Consider the following 17,778-nt stretch of genomic DNA (forward strand, 5'->3'; position numbering starts at 1 on the left):
TAACTCTGCATGTCAAGAATTCCCAATCCAGGGGATCTTTGGTATGAAGGGCAGAGCTCAAAATCACACAACCAACTTGGAGTGTGAGTCCTCACAAACCAGGGGGGTAGGCTGCCACCAGCCCATGAGAGCATCCCTACAATCAGAAGCCACCGGACAAACTCCTAATCTGGCTATAAATTTGAACCTCATCTGCCATTCTAATGTATTTGAAAAAGTGTGCCTTGCACACAAAAGCTCATACCTTGAATAAACCTTTGTTGGTCTTAAAGGTGCTACTGGACTCTAAATTTGTTCTACTGCTTCAGACCAACATGGCTGACCAACTGGATCTATCTGTATAGGATTGTTTTGTAAATCTTGGTTAAATCCCAGGTTAGAACTGGGAAGTGTTCAATCAAACGTCACACATGACGCGTGAGGGCAGTAAACAAGCATGGGGGAGCGCTATGTTTATCCCTGATGTAGACAAAGCTCTGTTTAATTAGTTTATCTTTCTGTGTGTGTGTTTGTGTGTGTTTTCATGTTGTATACAAGAATGTGTGAAGCTGGGACATTTCTAGGGAGCAGATGCCATTTGTGAGTTATTTTATATTTTATAACAATATTAGGAATATGTGTCTACAAAAATGAAAACAACAGGCTTTGCCCACAATTTCACAATCTTAACTATCAGAGAAATAAAGATTGTAAAAAGAGTTTGAGAAGGAAGAGGCTGGAGGTGAAAGAGCAGCTATTCAAAGATAATAGGCTGCTTGGAGATCCCTGCAGTTGTAGCAAGTAGGCAGTAGAAGTTTTACTATGCTGATAGGTTTGGCCCTGATTGTTCCAGTGCTAAAGGGCAAGTAGACTGTATCCCTACCATTTCTAATAAATAACAACATGATCAAGTAAAAAAGATAAACATCTATGTATGCAATGACATTCTTGGCTTCAGGGAACATTTGACCAAAATTATCCAGCATGCCAACCATAACAAATACAGAGGTGTAAATAAGAATTTAGCCATGGTTAAAGAATAAGTGCACAATGTCTGTAAAAAGAGAGAGGAGCAAAACAAATGAGTTGAATAAAGAATAGTTATGAGAGGAATAAAAGCATCAGCAGTAACAGAAGTAACAAAATGAGCTGCAAATAAAAGATCAATGGAGCCAAGGAGATGAGTAAAAACAAAATGTTGATCAGAAGGGTGGAGAGAGAAGAAAAAGAAAAAAATCTTAAACTGGAGGTGGAATAAGCAAATAAGTAGTATGTGAATAGAAGATTGCATTTTGGAATGTATTGACCATGTCTGTTATCAGGGCTTTTGGGTTTTTTTTTTGAAAAAGAGGTGTCAGAACTCTCAAGAGGAAAATGAAGTTTTCAATCTATATACTGAAAACTCATGAACTTTTAAACATTTTTAAAAGAATTTTGTGGAAGAGGTTCCAGAACTCTGTTCCAGCACATTCCCCCAGAAAAAAAGCCCTGTTATAGTTAATAAAATCAAGATGGAGTTGAAAAGAAAAAGGTGATGCCAATTCCAGAAATTTTAGAAGACTTTACTGGAAAAGGGCAATTATGTCAAGTCCCCCCTTTGGGGATTATTCATGTCATCAAGCCATTTGTTCGTGAGAAGTGTTATGTGTCAGTATCAGCCCTGATCAAATGCTAGTAGCCAGTGCCCTCAAGGGTCTTTTTCAGGGCGTGCGTGGCTACAGAGGGGAAGGCCAGGAGAGTGACCACCCCCCGGCGACTCCGAGGCGGGTGGACCAGGGAGGGCTCTGGAAGGATTGGGGAGGCATTTAAGTGCCTCCCTGTGCCTTACCCGGCCTGTCCAAGGGCTGGCTTGCCCGGGCTCACCGTAGATGCGGGGCACCCAGGCAAGCCAAGGGAAGGCAGTTTAAACTGCCTTCCCTTCCCTTCAAGGGGGGGCTTGCCTGGGCTCCCCACAACCGCAGGGCGCCTGGGCAAGCCAAGGGAAGGCATGGGGTGTGGCCTAATGTGCTGTGCTGTCAGGGGTGTGGCCTAATATGCTAATGAGTTCCTGCTGGGCTTTTTCTACAGAAAAAGCCCTGGTCTTGTTGACTTTCTGAAACCCATCCTTTGTGAAAAGTGGGAAGAGTTCATGGGCATTCTTTCCTCTCAGACTGACCTTCATCAAGACTTGATGATGCAACTTCCTTTATCTCTGTTGGTATAGATATCCAAGTTGCTTCTTAGGGTTAGGGACATAATATCAATTAGGAACAGTAGATGTTCTACATTACTGTTTCAAATTGCTTTAGAGCAATTACACAGCATGTTGGAAGAGATAAACTATGGACCCACATCTAAACATGCTAGAATTTGCCAGTATAGGTCTGAGAACAGTGTAAAAAAAGTTGAAGCCAACTGCATTTGAGCAGACTTTCTCAAAACAGAACTTTTCTGATCAATTTGTTTTAGAAATGTGCTAAGTTATTCATGATTGCCATAGAATATGGCTTTATATGGTTCATTGTTGCAATACACAAGAAGCACATCGTTTGTAGTAGTCCATGCTTTTTTATTGTTACAAGCCTTTCTACATGTTGTCGTGACGACTACTGAAATAAAAAGCAGGCTCCTTCTTTGGGAGAGGTTGTTTCATTGTTCTGGTTTCATCGTTTATTCTTCATATTTTTACTATTAGAAAGCAGATGTGTTTGAAAAATCTTAATCTTCTTTATGATTTTTGTCAGACATGAGCAGTTTGTTTTGAAAGAGTATGGCTCATGAGAATTCATTGTTGCATAGTTTGGAATGGGTATTTTCAAAGTATTGGGGGGTTGTACCCAAAACTCTCATAATATGCCAGAATTATGGCAAAACGGTGGGTGAATCTTGAACATCATCAAAAAGATATAAAGTAATGCTTTCTTGAGCCAATTATCACCTTGATTTAGTCCTGAACTTGTTTTCAGCGCTAGAAGTCAACACTATGGAAACAGAACATCTAGGGTATTAGTTTTTTATCTACCAATATTTCTTTGATACTGGTGCACAGAGTACAAAGAAACGTTAAAATATCCATTGTGCATAAAGAATTCTTCTGGCACAATAAACTTCTGTGGAACTGTCATACGTACCTAAACATCCATGTAGTTGCAGTTCAAATATGTCAAATTCTAATTGCAGTACACAATACCACATCTTCCTAATCGTTAGTTTGCTTCTGTAGGTGTTATGAAAGGTTCTGTCCTTGGAGATAAAGAAAAACAACTGTACTAGGGTGAAACTATACATCTGTTTGTTTTAAAGAAACATCTCAACACAAAGCTGCAAAGTAGGAAATCCTTTTACATCTTCTGTTTTTAACTTTAATTGGATGTGCAAAAATTTATTAAGGCATGTTTGCACTCATTATGGATAGACTTTTACTATGATGGTTGGGGTTTTGTTACCATTACAGTTTAAAGATCTGAGTGTATTTGGTGTGCCTGGATAAGGATTAAAAATATCTGTGCATTTTGAAAGAAGAGAATTTTTTGCAGAACTAGCATAGTATACAAAAGGACATTCCTCAAGGCTTCTGTTTCCTGTGCCTTTGTATTTTTTTTTTCAGTTGTACAGGAAATTTAAAACTGTTAGCTCACTTGCCGTCTAGACAATGAGAGCAGCAGGGCCTCCAAAGGCTTTTTGACGTACACTGTTAGCTGCTGCGTTGTAATAAAAAGCAGCCTTACAATTACAAATATCGAGACATTTAAATCGACCTATTGTTGCTTTTCCCCCTAAGTGTACGTGTACTTGTCAAGTAAACCGTCAGCTCTAAATAAACCTAAATTACCAAATGTACTGTCTGCAATCTCCTTATGGCTTGTAAACAGTATTTAAGTATGTGTTCCTACTTCTGCCATCATCCATGAGTCTTTAAGCACACAAGTACATGTTTACTGCAAGGCTTTTTTACATTTATAAAGATGCCTTCTAATATTTATTTATTTAGTAAATTCTTCTCACCCTTCTTCCAAGGCCCTCAAAATGGCATTTATTCATTTTCTCCCTCTATTTTATCATCACCACAACTGCTGAGTGAGGTAGGGTAGACTGAGAGAGAAAAATATGCACTAACTAAATTTCTCAACAAATATGAGTAATTATCAAACATATTAGAGAATGTGAATTGGTCAACGATATTTCATATAATTGCCTAGTTAAGATACAAAAATACAGGTCCATTTTGTATACTGGGCAGAAAATACTGTGTCCTAATAGTACACATGCGGCATAATTTACATTGTCTATTTGTGCACATTCTCCGTATCTCTTGGAGACTGAGTTATATTTTCAAAAAATATATCAGTGGAAGAAAGATAGTTGCTAGTGTTTATGCAAACACTTGTGCAAGAATTCATGTACTGGTATTAAATATAGGTTTTATGGCCATTCTTATGCCAGTCAATTTCTTGCACAAGAAAAGTACATATTTTGAGTTAGTTTCACTTTCCTTGTGCATCATTTGGTCTCCAAAAGGAAACCATCTTTTGTGTGTGAAAGAACATCTTTAGAAAACTGTACAGGAGGGGACAGCAATTTCTGCTGATTGCTTCCTCCAGCTCAGCCATCCATGCCACATCCTGTATTTTAAATAATATGAGGGCATTTTATGGGATAATGGGGATAGATCAGTATTCAGGAACTAGTGACTAAATGCTACCAAATGAATTACACCTGCAGTCTTCACTTTCCATCTTCTGTACATGTTGCATTTCCCTTTTTGCACTGTAGGCAGGCACATGTTTATAGGTTTGTTTTATTACACAATGTATTTAATTGTTTCCATAAAAACAGGAAAGCAGAACAGCTACATTTGGCTGGCTTCATTAGAAATGACGTTACAAGTGAAATGTAATCAAGGAGGATTTCTAGGAATGCTCTTTGAGCTTGTTGCTTTGTTTATTACAGTGTTACATGTGTGTTTCTGTTTCTTTGTCATTTCCCCTCCCTTCCAATTCACTGGAAAGTAACCTTGGGTTTTCCACCTCTGTGTAAACAGTTTACTGCCAGCAACTTTCCCTGCTGACTGTACTACAATTGCAAATCTGTAAGCTATTTCATGAGTGGCTCTCTTGTTGAAGCCTGATAACATAATGTACCACCAGGAAGGCATAACATTATACTCCTATAAGCACAACATGATCTTCTTCTTTTTCAGCTCTTGTACTTGTCACATAGACTAGAATAAAAGTTCTTCATGGATGGAAGCAAGGGGTAAAAAGACGATAACCGTAGATAACACCCTTGCTAAGAAGTATAAATCCTGAACAGGGATGGCATGCGTACAGTTGAACTTTTTATCTTGAAAACTTGCTTTGAGCATTGGTTAAGATACAATGAATAGCATAAAGTACAGGCTGATACAGCTTTGGAAACGATCGAGTAGCATTCAAGAAAATTATATTTCTCTCTTTTTTCCTTTATACCATATATCAAATTCTTAAGCATCAGTGTATAAAAATAGCAAAAAGCATGTTCTGGTTACAAGAAAATAAGCTGTATAGAGGAAAATATTTGTATAGATGGTATATTTGCTACTCTTACTACCAAGAAATCAGTGCCATAGCCAATGAAGCATCTGAGTAAAGAGGCAGAATTCCCAGGCGTGCCTTTGGGGGATATGTATGGGGACTTCCTTCCCTTTAAAAAAATCCTTGCAATTACTGAACTTGCCAGTTTTCCCAAAAGATAAATGGAAGCAGTGTAGCTTGAAGGTGTCTTGGTTTGAGATGCACTAAGGAAGACCTCTTTGTTCTTTATAGCCATAGTAGATCTCATAGTACTTATAAAAGAAGAATAGAGTTGGTGCCCTGCTGACTAAATTGACCTCTAGAGAAGTATTAGTTACAGAGCTTCTTCGTTAACAAGGCTTCCTGTTTAAACTGTTTTAGAATGTCTCTTATTAGCGTCTTTCTAAATAATAGCTCACATATATACTTAAAGGTCCACCTTTCCCCATATGAGCCCTTCTTAAAGGAGGCAGGATCTGGGACTGCCATGGCAAGAATGTTGTCTATGGTGGCCCTGTCCTTATGGAATAGGCTGCCAGGGCTGTCTCTTCTCTCATGCAATTGAGGCAGCAGTGTAAAGCTGTATTGTTCAATTGGGCCTTTTCCTGACTGATTCTAATGGTGTGTGCTGTTTTTTAATATGTTTCTGATTTTATTGTGACTGCTTTGAGCAACAACAACAAAAAGCTGTATATAAATATACTTTAATAAAGTTATGTTACGGACAGATAACCATATCTGGTTAGCTCCTGTGTAGTTAATGAAATTCACAAACAGGATCCACATCCTTATTCAAGGGGTAGGATCACTTATCTTATGGGGGGGGACAAATATGCAGAAAAAAATCTGACTTTGTAGATTAACAAGGGGTGTTATAATTAAGAAGCCTGTTAAGGTCTGAAAATGTTTCAGAAGAGACAGAATGTTGAAAGCAGCTAAGCATCAATTAAAGGAAAAATATAGGTGGTAGTGGCAAGTGCCATCAAGTTACAGCCAACTTATGAGGACCCTGTAGGGGAGAGGTGTTGAACTCATTTGTTGTGAGGGCCAGATCTGACATAAATGTCACTTTGTTGGGCCGGGCCATGTGTGCCATAAAATGTAGCATGAGGTACCAGTGATATAAACTTTATAAAGATGATTTCAGATCCCAAATGGCAATAGCAGGCGTGATTGGATTAGGTATGATATGCAGAAGGGTTGGTGTGCATTGGTGTGATATACAGAGGTGTGGAGATATCAGCATTGTTAATGAGACAGGAAATCTAGGTCTCAATTTGGTACAGTTCAGGAGGATGCAAAGAATAAATGGAAATAAGTCTGAAGAAGTGAGCAGTGACTCACAAAAGCACATACCCTACCACAATTTTGTTAGTCTTTAAAGGTGCTACTGGATTCTTACTCTTTCTACCACTATTAGAACAAAACAAATGTGGACAAACACGACCTAATCAGAGAACAAGTATAAAGAAAGCAGTTGTATCTGCCCCACAAATCAAGCAGTCAACAAGACTTGCAAAGAAAATGCTTACTATGTATTACAGTCTGAAGCACTACAACACAATAAATTAATTCCTACAAAGCATAGGAAAATCCTAGTGCAAAGGTACATCATCAACGTCGTCTCTGGATTATATAACGTTTCAAAATTGGATCTTCCTCAGGATATGTTAGAGTAGTACAAAAGTTCTCTTGTTCATAAAGTGCTTTACAAGTCATGAAAGATAATACATTCAGATAGGACGCTGATCTCAGTAAATGTTCAGGCTCAAGTATGCTGCTAAGCATCCATTTGTTGTCTTTCTGTGCGCATGTGTGTGCAATCAGTGGCAAGTGTAAGCTATATATGGATTACCTTTTTAGGACTGTTTAACACAATATGGAATTTCATAAACAGTGGTAGCATCCAGGAAACTGAATCCTGTACATAAGCCTTCATGTGTGAAATTGGCTGTGTCTTCATACCTATATGTAGGTCTTCATTAGTGTCAGTGTTTTACGCTGTATACTTTTGAAAGGAAACTCTGTCTGATAGCAGCTTTGTGAAATATATAGAAGCAGCAAAATGGACATGTTTACAGAGAGGATCCAGTACTTATTTTCTGCTGGCAGAAGTGCACTTCTGTTTGTGAAGCAAGGGTGATTTTTGCCTATTTCTCATCCCGCTGCAGACCTCTCTGTATTGTCATAAATGTTGTTCCTGGGCGGGGGGGGGGATCTCTGATTATGGGGACCAGTGTTTTGGGTAATGTGTAGGCTGCAACAGAAGGGGCACCATTCACAGTACAACCCTGTTTTTTTTCTTACTTGTGACAAATGACATATACGATACAAACAAATTACTTCACTATAGGAAATTTTATCTTGTGTCAGTAGTTATGATTGGAATAGCAATTGGATAAAAGGATCTAAAAACAGGCAATATATTTCTCTGTGTCCTTTTCCTGACAACACATACATTTCTGTACTAATGTCCTTGACGGGCAAGTTGAATGAGTTTGTTGGGTGTCCCTGTTGAAAGAAATGCAGCTTTTTAAAAACGGGGGTAGATGTACTGAAATGGTCAGCTGAGTTAGGTTGAAAAAGTGCACCAGCAATTTGAAGACTGCACTTGCTCTTCTATTTTGGTTTGTTTTCCCCCTTGGCTTCTGTTTTTTTAATATACAGTATAGCTCTTTAAGCAGAGTGGCATCATGGGTGCCCCTTTTGATTTTATGAATGAGCTGTGTCAGGTTTGTGAGGAAATCCCTTGAAGGCACGCACTTGAGCAAATGCCTCGGACTTGTCACTCACTCCACCCCCCCGTGGGGGATTATTAAAATGAGAAGTCATAATGTGACCTGATGGGAAAAAATAAACCACTCCAGATACCTTCCCCCTCCCGTTCACTTCCCTCCACGTTTGCATTCACTGAGGGAGCTAAAGATAAATTGTTGCCGTATAGTGGACTCTTGGGTATTGCCTTGATCCCTGAACTGCAAATCATTTTATCCTTCACTATGTTACATACTTAATAACATTTTCAAACATTACTTGGCCTTATAAAATAGGTTACCAGCAGTTCAAAAAATGTTATCAATTCCTTGGCTGATGTCTGAATGGAGTGGCTACCGTAAGTGCAGTATGGTGCATTTTTGTAACATGTTTCCCTTGGGAGAACATAATTCTTTCTTTCTGTTTTTTACGGTGCAGAAGATCTGTATTCATTTTAACCAACTGAGCCTGTCTTAAGGGGTTTTGTTTTTTCTACTTTATTGTATTCTTTGCAGGTAGTGCTTGTTTTATCAGCTGTTCGTGCTGCATTTGTTACACATTTGACTTTGTTCAAGGGTGCACTTTATTATATGGAGGCAAAACTGGAACAGTTAATCAGTGTGTCAGATACACTGTAGTATAAAATGCTTCTGTAATTAATTTATGCTTTATATGACTCTTCCATCCTGATGTTGGGTGTAATAATAATTTACCACAATGAAGGGAGCGTCACTGTGATTCTGTTGCCTGTAATTGTTCCATGTGCCCCTGGATGTGATCCTGCAAGGAAGAATGAATCCTGAATGGCTGTCAGTCCCAACGACAGAAACATTGGTAGCCTGAGCAACAATGACAGCCTTCCCTGGTGGCTCGTGAAAGCCTACTTGTGTCCAGTATGCCCCCTTGTCCCCCTTTGTGGGAGACTGTAGCCTTGTACACAAATTATAGCGAATGCATGTACATATATGGATCTGTTTATAAGAACGAGCCCAATATACATTCACTTTAAAAGTGAGGACCAGTAGCCAGACAAGTGTGGTGTTGAAATCACACGTTCAGCTGTACCAGCATTTATTGCAGTGATACGGGTCTTCCAGGAAAAAGATGAACTGGAAAATTTTCTGATTCACAATTTTTTAATAATAATAATAATAATAGTAGTAGTAGTAGTAGTAATAGTAGTAGTAGTAGTATATTTACATATGTAGGGAGTATAACTATTTAAGTAGTGTTAGCAAATTTTAAATAAAGTTAGCGAAAGAAGACAAAGGTACAAGCCTGGACCATGTAAAAGCACTGGGATTTGTCCATGCTTCATAATCCACATTTATACTAACAAGATAGATACATAACTCTGCAGCCCTGACAACTATAGATAAACAGACTATATTTACATATGTAGGGCAGAAGACTTTCCATAGAAAGATGTAACAATAGAAAATATTCTGTGAAAACGTTTTATGCCCTTCATCACGATCTGAATGTAACATTAAACATTACTCTGTGTGTAGAAAGTCGTCATGTATGCTATCCATGGATTGTATGTGTGTTCACACCTGATTGCAGGTGAAAAGGAAGAAAAAACAGTCAGGCTGTGTGTGTTGAGTGTTCTCCACATATTACAAGAAGGATGGAACTTGTTCGGGTTCATACTTTTGAGGCTTTGGTTCCCCATCTGTGGCAAGGGCATTCTTTTGATTACCTGTGTGGTGTGTCTTATCCTTACAGCTCCAGGATGAACTTTAGAGTTGAAGGTCCTGATGAGTATTTGTATCTAGAGTCTTGTAGCAAACTACCTACAAGGGTTCTGAGAGAAGATGTTATTTATTTGCATCCTTACATGATTGTTATCCTTGGAGTGTTCGCTGTTTGTACATCATGCTTCCTTTCACTGTTTCCTGATTACAAGATTCCCAGCTTGTATATCCACCATTCTCTACATGAGGATAATTATGTAGCCCTTACATCTTGATATCTAAGTTGTGCGTTTCTTTTGGGGGGCTGTTCCATGATTGCTTCCTAAGTTAGAAACATTTGATGTGGAAGGGCAACAGAGGGGGAAGAGAAGAATGAACTTCTTAGCTTTTCTATTGATGCTAATGAAAGTGTTGTCATTATGTGACCTACTTTGTTGGTATAGCAATATGCCCTTGTTGATGGTGCAACCATCTCTGAGCCATTATATACCTCCAACTAGCTTGTACTCTCCCCCTCCCAGTGTACCTATTTCTGCCCTTGCAATGGCAGCTTCCTATCAGCTTGCCAGTTACCCAGCATTATTCAGTAACATTACATTGGCATAAATTCCTGCCTGATTAGTATATACTTCTGACAAGCGTCTACCATTCCCCTCACACACACTATGCACCTGATTATGCCTAATTTTTTTAGCCTTGTGCTAGCAGTACCCCACCATTCTAGTAATTGTGCCAGTGTTACATACTACTGGCATAACAGTAATGCTGTGTCAGCATAAATCCACTACATGGCATAAAGGTGTTCAGTTAGCAGAACAAAATGCAGTATTGATTCAGTTCCCATCCAGTGACTTGAATATAAGATCACATGACTAGCCTCTGTGGCTCTGTAAATTCTTAATGATGTCCCTTGCTTTCTGAATAGTAAAAAGCCCAGTAGCACCTTGAAGACTAACGAACTTTATTGTAGCATAAGCTTTTGAGAAACACTGTGTTTCTTGAAAGCTTATGCTACAATAAAGTTTGTTAGTCTTAAAGGTGCTACTGGACTTTTTACTATTTTGCAGCAACAGACGAATATGGCTAACTCCTCTGGATCCTTGCTTTCTGGATTCCACTGAGAACATGTGAATTCAAATAAGCAAGGTGGTACCACAATTTTGACTGCATTTAACTACATGTTCAATATTTATCTCACATTTACAGGAATAACTGCATTAAATTTAAAAACGTTTGATACCTGAGGGTATTTTAGATGGGCTTACTGTATTTACAACAATACTATGTGAGCAGTATACCAGACCAAATCACACATCAGTTTACTTGTGCTTCTAGGATCAGAAGGGATTAGGATATGGCTTTTTCTGTCTAATCTAAAAGTGAACAGAAACACTATTCCACAGAATATTTTAAAAGTTATCCCTAGTGTTGGTGGTTTAATAGGATAATGGCTTAGGATATTTGTATAATAAACCCCCAAAATAAAATACTAATAACTTAAATAACAATATGGAAAATGCTTAGGAATGTGGATGGAAAACTCCATGAGTACTTTACCAAGCTAAAATATGTGAATGCTGTTCTTCTACCACAAATGTCTCCTATGAGATTGTTCCCCATATATTCTGATACATGTGGTTTATCTCATTTTTATATGAAATAATAACATTTGTTTTATATTTTAATCACCTAGAAGTCAATCTGGAATCATATTTCCGTGGCATCTATGCCAAGTGAAAAGATGTTCTTCCATCTCCTGATATCTTGCACACTTTACCTTGATGTTGGTTCCTACTGCTCCTTTATCAGTTTCCCCCCCTCTTTGTTCTCAGGATTTGTCTGGCTCCATTGATGACCTGCCTACAGGAACAGAAGCAACACTGAGTTCAGCAGTTAGTGCATCAGGTTCTACAAGCAGCCAAGGAGAGCAGAGCAATCCAGCACAGTCACCTTTCTCCCCTCATGCCTCCCCACATCTCTCCAGCATCCCTGGGGGCCCATCCCCCTCCCCAGTGGGCTCTCCTGTCGGAAGCAATCAATCAAGATCTGGTCCCATTTCTCCTGCGAGTATCCCAGGTAAATGGTAGGCTTTTCTGAAACATTCTTTCCAACTGACCTCTTTTGTTCCTGTTTTGATTTTTAAAATATTTGCTTCAGCACTTGTACATTTGTTTTAATTCCCACATTTCAGGGGAAATGCAATGTTTATTAAAGACTTGAAACACGGGATCGAACACTTATGGTCTTGTGCCACTCTTTTTGCAAAATGCAAAATCCAGGAGAAATTGATAATAGGGGAACCAGGCTCAAACTCCACAAATGTTCCAATTGTAGATTTCATCCATGTCTGTTCCCTCTCACAAATTAAGAAAAAAGAGAAGTGTTGAACTTGAGGGGGTTTAACATATGCTAGATGTTGTTGCAATATAGGCTTTCCCTGTCTTTGGTGATATTTTTTCCCCCTGCCTGCTCAGCCTATCTTTGTTTGTTCTGACCTCAGTCCTTTTATATTACCTCCTGCTGGGTCTTGCTACAAGCCTCTCTATGTGACATAGATTGGCTCTCTCAATCATTTTCTCTCTATCAAGTCAGTGTAAAACAAGCAGCTGTTGTGTTGCTGATAACTATGACTAGGCAAAGCCAAAATGTAGCAGGGGGTTCCTTTCTGGGAAGGCTGTTAAACTAAAGGTGTTGTGTTCCCAGGGTTTGCTGGCATAGAAATATCCTTTACCGCTTTCCTTCCTCAGCTGCAATCGAATTGGCAGCTAACATAACATCAAGAGGACATGCACAACCAACCTGTCTTCCAAAGGACCTATTTTGTCCAATGTAATGTGTGTTTTTCCTTCCTCATTGCAAATTTTCTCTTCCATGTTGTTTAAGATCACCATTGTGAGTATGAGAATACATTGGCACAGCTTTGATACTGGAACATCCCATAAGCTCAGTAGACATTTCCTTCCTGTTCACACAGAAAAATAGGACAGGTATTTCTTGTGCTAGATTACATACTATCTCTGTAGTTTTCTTCTCAATTTCACTCCCACTTTGGGAATAAAATATAGCATGGAGATGAACTATTATGGATAACGTCATTTCAGAAGTTCATGAATAAAGTTTCTTAGTGAAGTAATTCCCCTTGCAACAATGCCACAGTATATAATTTGCATTTTAGAAACTTAACCCTATCTAAGAAGGTTTTTAAGACTGTGCTTGTTAATAGGCATGTGAGGGGTTAGAAAGACAGAGATCAAGCATAAATTTCTGTACATAATATATTTTTCCTTTATTTGTAGCTCACATACGTTTCACTGTATTAATATATTTACTGATATATGTAATGGAGGATGATACATGTTGTTTAGGAGAGTTCTGTCTCTAATGCAGTCAAAGCTTGACATGGCACAATATCAGAATGCATTGATGACGTTAGAAAATATATAAAGGCTGGCATTATTTGTCTTGCCTCCAAGGCCTAAGGTTACTGTTTACTATCATAGGAAACATTTTACTGGCAGTGCAGGAAGCATGTGATTTTACAGCCTGATCTCAATTCCTAATGGCATGAGTTACATCTTCACCAGCTGCTCCGGAAGCCACAGAAACACACTAATGCATCTCTTGATTATGGAATGGACAAACTGCCCAAAACAGTAACATTCTCACACACACACACACACACGTTAATGTGTACTTTAAGAGGGTACACTAAAATGTTCATAGTGGGAAGGCACATGACCAGTATAAAACAAGAGATGGTGTACTGGGACTCACTCCAAGTTAGGCAAATCGAATTATAAATTAGAAATACCTACCCCTTTCTTTTTAATCATGCAGTTTGTGGTTGTTGTTTTTTTTAAAAAAAGGAAATATAATAGGATGTGTGTTCTGTATATTTTGGTTTTCCGATATAGAACCTGCACCTAAAAATGATTCCATACCACAGCAGGTTATGTGCTAGTGAAATGGATATTGTAACCTATTTTAGAAACTCTCTCATTCCAAATATTTTGCTCTGAAATCCTCTCCAGAGTTGAAATAACAATATGTATATTTTGAGGGGGACAAATGTTGTTTACTGGCAAGTAGTGCGAAAGTGTTGTTGATGTAACTATGCTTCGTCATCACTAGTAGTTTGTAAAATAATTACTCAGCAGTTTTGTACATTTAAATAATTGTTGGGGATATGCAAAGCAAAGAGGCAGGGTTTAATTCTTTGCTCACTGGCACTCTGAATAGCAGGGAGAACTCTGTGTTGTGTATGCTCATTGTTGTCTAACCTGTGTTGTGTATGCTCATTGTGCACAGCCACTTATGATTATACTAAAATGGGGTGGTTCTGATGCTTCTGGTAGTATTCTTAGACACTGGCAAGAAGAAAGGAAAGGAAAGGAAGAAGAAGTGCATGGATATTGGGGCCTGATTGAGCAAAAGTGAACAAGGAATTTGGCAAAAAAGTAAACTTAGTTTTGGGCCATACTGAGTAAAGCCAATGGTCCTTCTGGTCCAGCATCCTGATTCCAGTGGTGGCCAGTCAAATACTACAGGAAAGCTGACAAGCTGGGCAGACTAGCAACAGCCTTTGCCTACTGACTGCTTTCCCAGCATCTGACAGCAGCAGAATGCCTCTGTAGCTGGAGATCTTATGCTTATATATTGTATCTAATAGTGAAGCGTGGGCCCATCTGCAGTTTCTTAAATGTACAGATTGGGCTCATTTACACAGAAGGAATATTTTTTCAACAACTTGGGGGGAAACCCAGGTTTGCAGAAAAATCTGAAAACTGGGGCTGGGGGGAGAGAATTACAGCTGATCTCCAGACCACAGAAATCAGTCCCCCTGGAGGAAATGAAAGGTGGGCTCCATGGCATCACATCCTCCCCAGGCACTGCCCCCAAATCTCTACGGAAGTCCCAAGCTGGAGTTGACAACCCTAGCTGGATCCAACCCAGTTCCCCACTCTTCTTATCTATGATTTATTATGTGAGTTCTATTTTATTATAGTGCCTTGCCTCCTGGCAGCCAGCAAGCCACAGCTCATCTCTGGTGTGAGACTTTACTCCTTCAGATCCATAGCAGAGGATTTGCAGTTCCAGCCAGGAATATAATCTTCAAATATAAAGAGCTGTACATGTGATAAAACACAGGACTATGGGCTTGACCTTCTCACAGGAGGCAAAGCAACCAGGTGCTCAGGGGAGCCGCTGCTATTGTTGAGGCAGAAAAGTGCCTGAGTGGGTGGACAAAGGGGGGGGTGAGCAGATTTGTAGCGAGAAGAAGGGAGTGGTGATGGCCAGAACAGTGGTGAGAAAGGCAAAGGGGGAGGCAAGAAGGAGAGGTGTGGGGATAGAATGGCAGAGAAGAGGAAGGGTAGGCAGGGTGGGCTTGAGGAGGGGGTGGGTGGGCACAAATCAGACTGAGGACAGAGAGTGCAGCAAGTGGATAGGGGGAGGTATAGGCCAGTGTTGGGTAGAGATGATAAATTTCTGGAAATTTTGAAGCTCGGAAAAAAAACCCGTTTTTTTCCGTGTTTTTTTGTTTTGTTTTTTGTCTTTTCTAGATTGAAAGTCATTCTGTTACTTTAGGAACATAAAATATGACTATGGACATTTTTACTTGGCATGAAATTATCACAACTAGCATATTAAAAATATAGTGTATCCAAACAATTATTACATATTACAAACAGAATACCCATCCGGATGCAAAAACAAAACTGAAACTTTTTTATTTTCTTCTGACAATTGCACCTCCTAAAGGAAGAAATGCATCTTGTTCTTGCATTGGAGAGTTCAGTTTGTAACCTAGGACTTGCTTGTCCTCAGTGCACAGAAATTAAATCAATATATATATTAGAAATGATTTGGAAAATATTTGAACACCTTGTCTTAAAATATTTTATTCATCATGTTAAAATAAAACGTTCCATAATCAATTTTTTTTCCTTTTCTTTTCTTTTTTTCCAATTTTTCCAATTTTTCGGAAAAAAACAAAAAAGCTTCAGGGGAAAAACGGGGGGGGGGATTTTTCTTCTTCTAATTTTTCCGTTTTTTTTCCCGGGCCTTCACATCTCTAGTGTTGGGAGTAAAGGGAGGAGAAGGAGTACTGTGTGGATGGGGAAAAATGTGAAGAAGTGGCATTGAGAGGAAAAGGTAGAGAAAGATTGCTGGGAGGTATTAGAAGCCAGGGGAGAAACCAGAGATGAGTGAGGGAATTTTCCCATGAGTTTGTCATGGGTCCCTCTTGTCATGACTAATTTCCAACAATATACCTATCCCACATAAATTTGTTCAGTTTCCTTTTAAATTCATCTGAGCCACTGGCCATTATCATGTCTCTGGCTCTTAAGTTTGGTGAGTCAACTACCCACTAAGTGAATTATTATAATACTAGGAATAAGGCCCATTGTGGAAATAAATACAATGAGCTCTAGAAAGAGGCTCTGGGCGGGTGCCCCGGCCTTGGACACTCAGTGTCAATTTGCTGTGGCGACCTCATCAGGGTATAATGACACAGAGCCCACCATTTTCTTCAGGGGAACTGATCTCTGTTATCTGAAGAGCAGTTGTAATTCTGAGTAATCTCCCGCCCTCACCTGGAGATTGGTAACCATAGTTCCCCCCTCTCTCTCCACCTGAAGAAAATAACTGCTTTGAAGGGTGGACTCTATGGCATTCTATTCAGCTGAGGTCCCTCTCCTCCCCTCCCCTCCCCTCCCGAAACTCTGGCTCATAGACTGCACCACAAAATCTCCAGGAATTTCCCAGCCTGAAGCTGGCAACCCTAGTCAGGAGTACTGGCCCCAATGAGTTCCCCACAAAGGCCAGAGTAGGCCTGGAAAGGGCCTCCTGCCCCTGCCTTTTTACTGACAGAATTAAGTTTGGTTGCCTAGCAACAGCCACTGAGGGGGAAATGAACCCCACAGCAGGAGGAGAAAAGAATGGTTTGACAGCTGGTGGCTCACCTCAGTAGCCAGCCAGGCGTGGAGGAACCAGGCAGGAGAAAAATGTTCATCAGGAGAGACAACCATTTTGGCAGTTTATTCTGACAGGGAAGAGTGGCCATGCCAGCAGTGGGTGGGGGAGAGGACCGGACCCAGCACCCATCCAGTGGCATGCGAGTACTCTTGAGTGGCAATTGACTGGCCAATGGCTGATGGAGCGCACAGCACAGCCAGTGGGAGAGCTGGAAAGTGCCAGTATGGTAGGGCTTTTTAATGTGTGTGTGTGTGTAATTATGATTATGTTGAGGGCGATTCAGTTTCCAGTATTGTCAGTGTATATTCCCAAACTACTGCAGCAGCTCACAGGCCTGTGTATCAGGTATAGTGTATATACACTAGGCTTTGCCACACAAAAAAAACTGTCTCCAGCAACACTGATGTATTTGGAATCCTACATCGGAGCTATTGTGGGTTTTTTTCCTCTGTTCACCTTATCTTCATATCTGCTTCATTCCTGCAAAAAGGGGGGATTAGAAAGAGGACTTTATTATCGGGCTATGGCTTTCTTCAAAAAGTACATCTAATGCAGCCTAAAAATGGCTTAGTCAGATGACCATGACCATTGTCTTCTATGCCTGGGCAAGGCCCACAACGTTTCTGCCTGTTCTGTTTGGAAGCCACCCGAACTGGGTTTGCTCGGACTGGGCTTCCAGACTGAAAGCCACCCTTTGGAAGAAGGTTTTAGAGGCTCCAGGAAGAGATCAGACCCCCTCTACGGAGTACTGCTGAGCCCATACACCCCCTGCTCGGAGTCAGAGCCATCAGCCATCTGTATCTGAACCGGTCCTACTATCGGCTCCAATGAAATCCTAG

General features: G+C 39.9%; 1 protein-coding gene across 1 annotated transcript in view; it reads left to right on the plus strand.

Moving 5' to 3' along the window:
* Positions 1–12,037, plus strand: part of LOC107124679 (AT-rich interactive domain-containing protein 1B-like) — a gene marked incomplete at its 3' end in the record, with an annotated part of 378,077 nt that extends 366,040 nt beyond the window's left edge. Inside the window, exon 7 of the mRNA XM_015428174.1 lies at positions 11,794–12,037. Within this exon, the coding sequence (XP_015283660.1) occupies positions 11,794–12,037 (244 nt within the window). The remainder of the gene's footprint in view (positions 1–11,793) is intronic.
* Between the last annotated feature and the right edge of the window lie 5,741 nt (positions 12,038–17,778).

The sequence above is a fragment of the Gekko japonicus genome, unplaced genomic scaffold, assembly GCF_001447785.1.
Source record: "Gekko japonicus isolate JY-2015 unplaced genomic scaffold, Gekko_japonicus_V1.1 scaffold1706, whole genome shotgun sequence".
NCBI lineage: Eukaryota > Metazoa > Chordata > Lepidosauria > Squamata > Gekkonidae > Gekko > Gekko japonicus.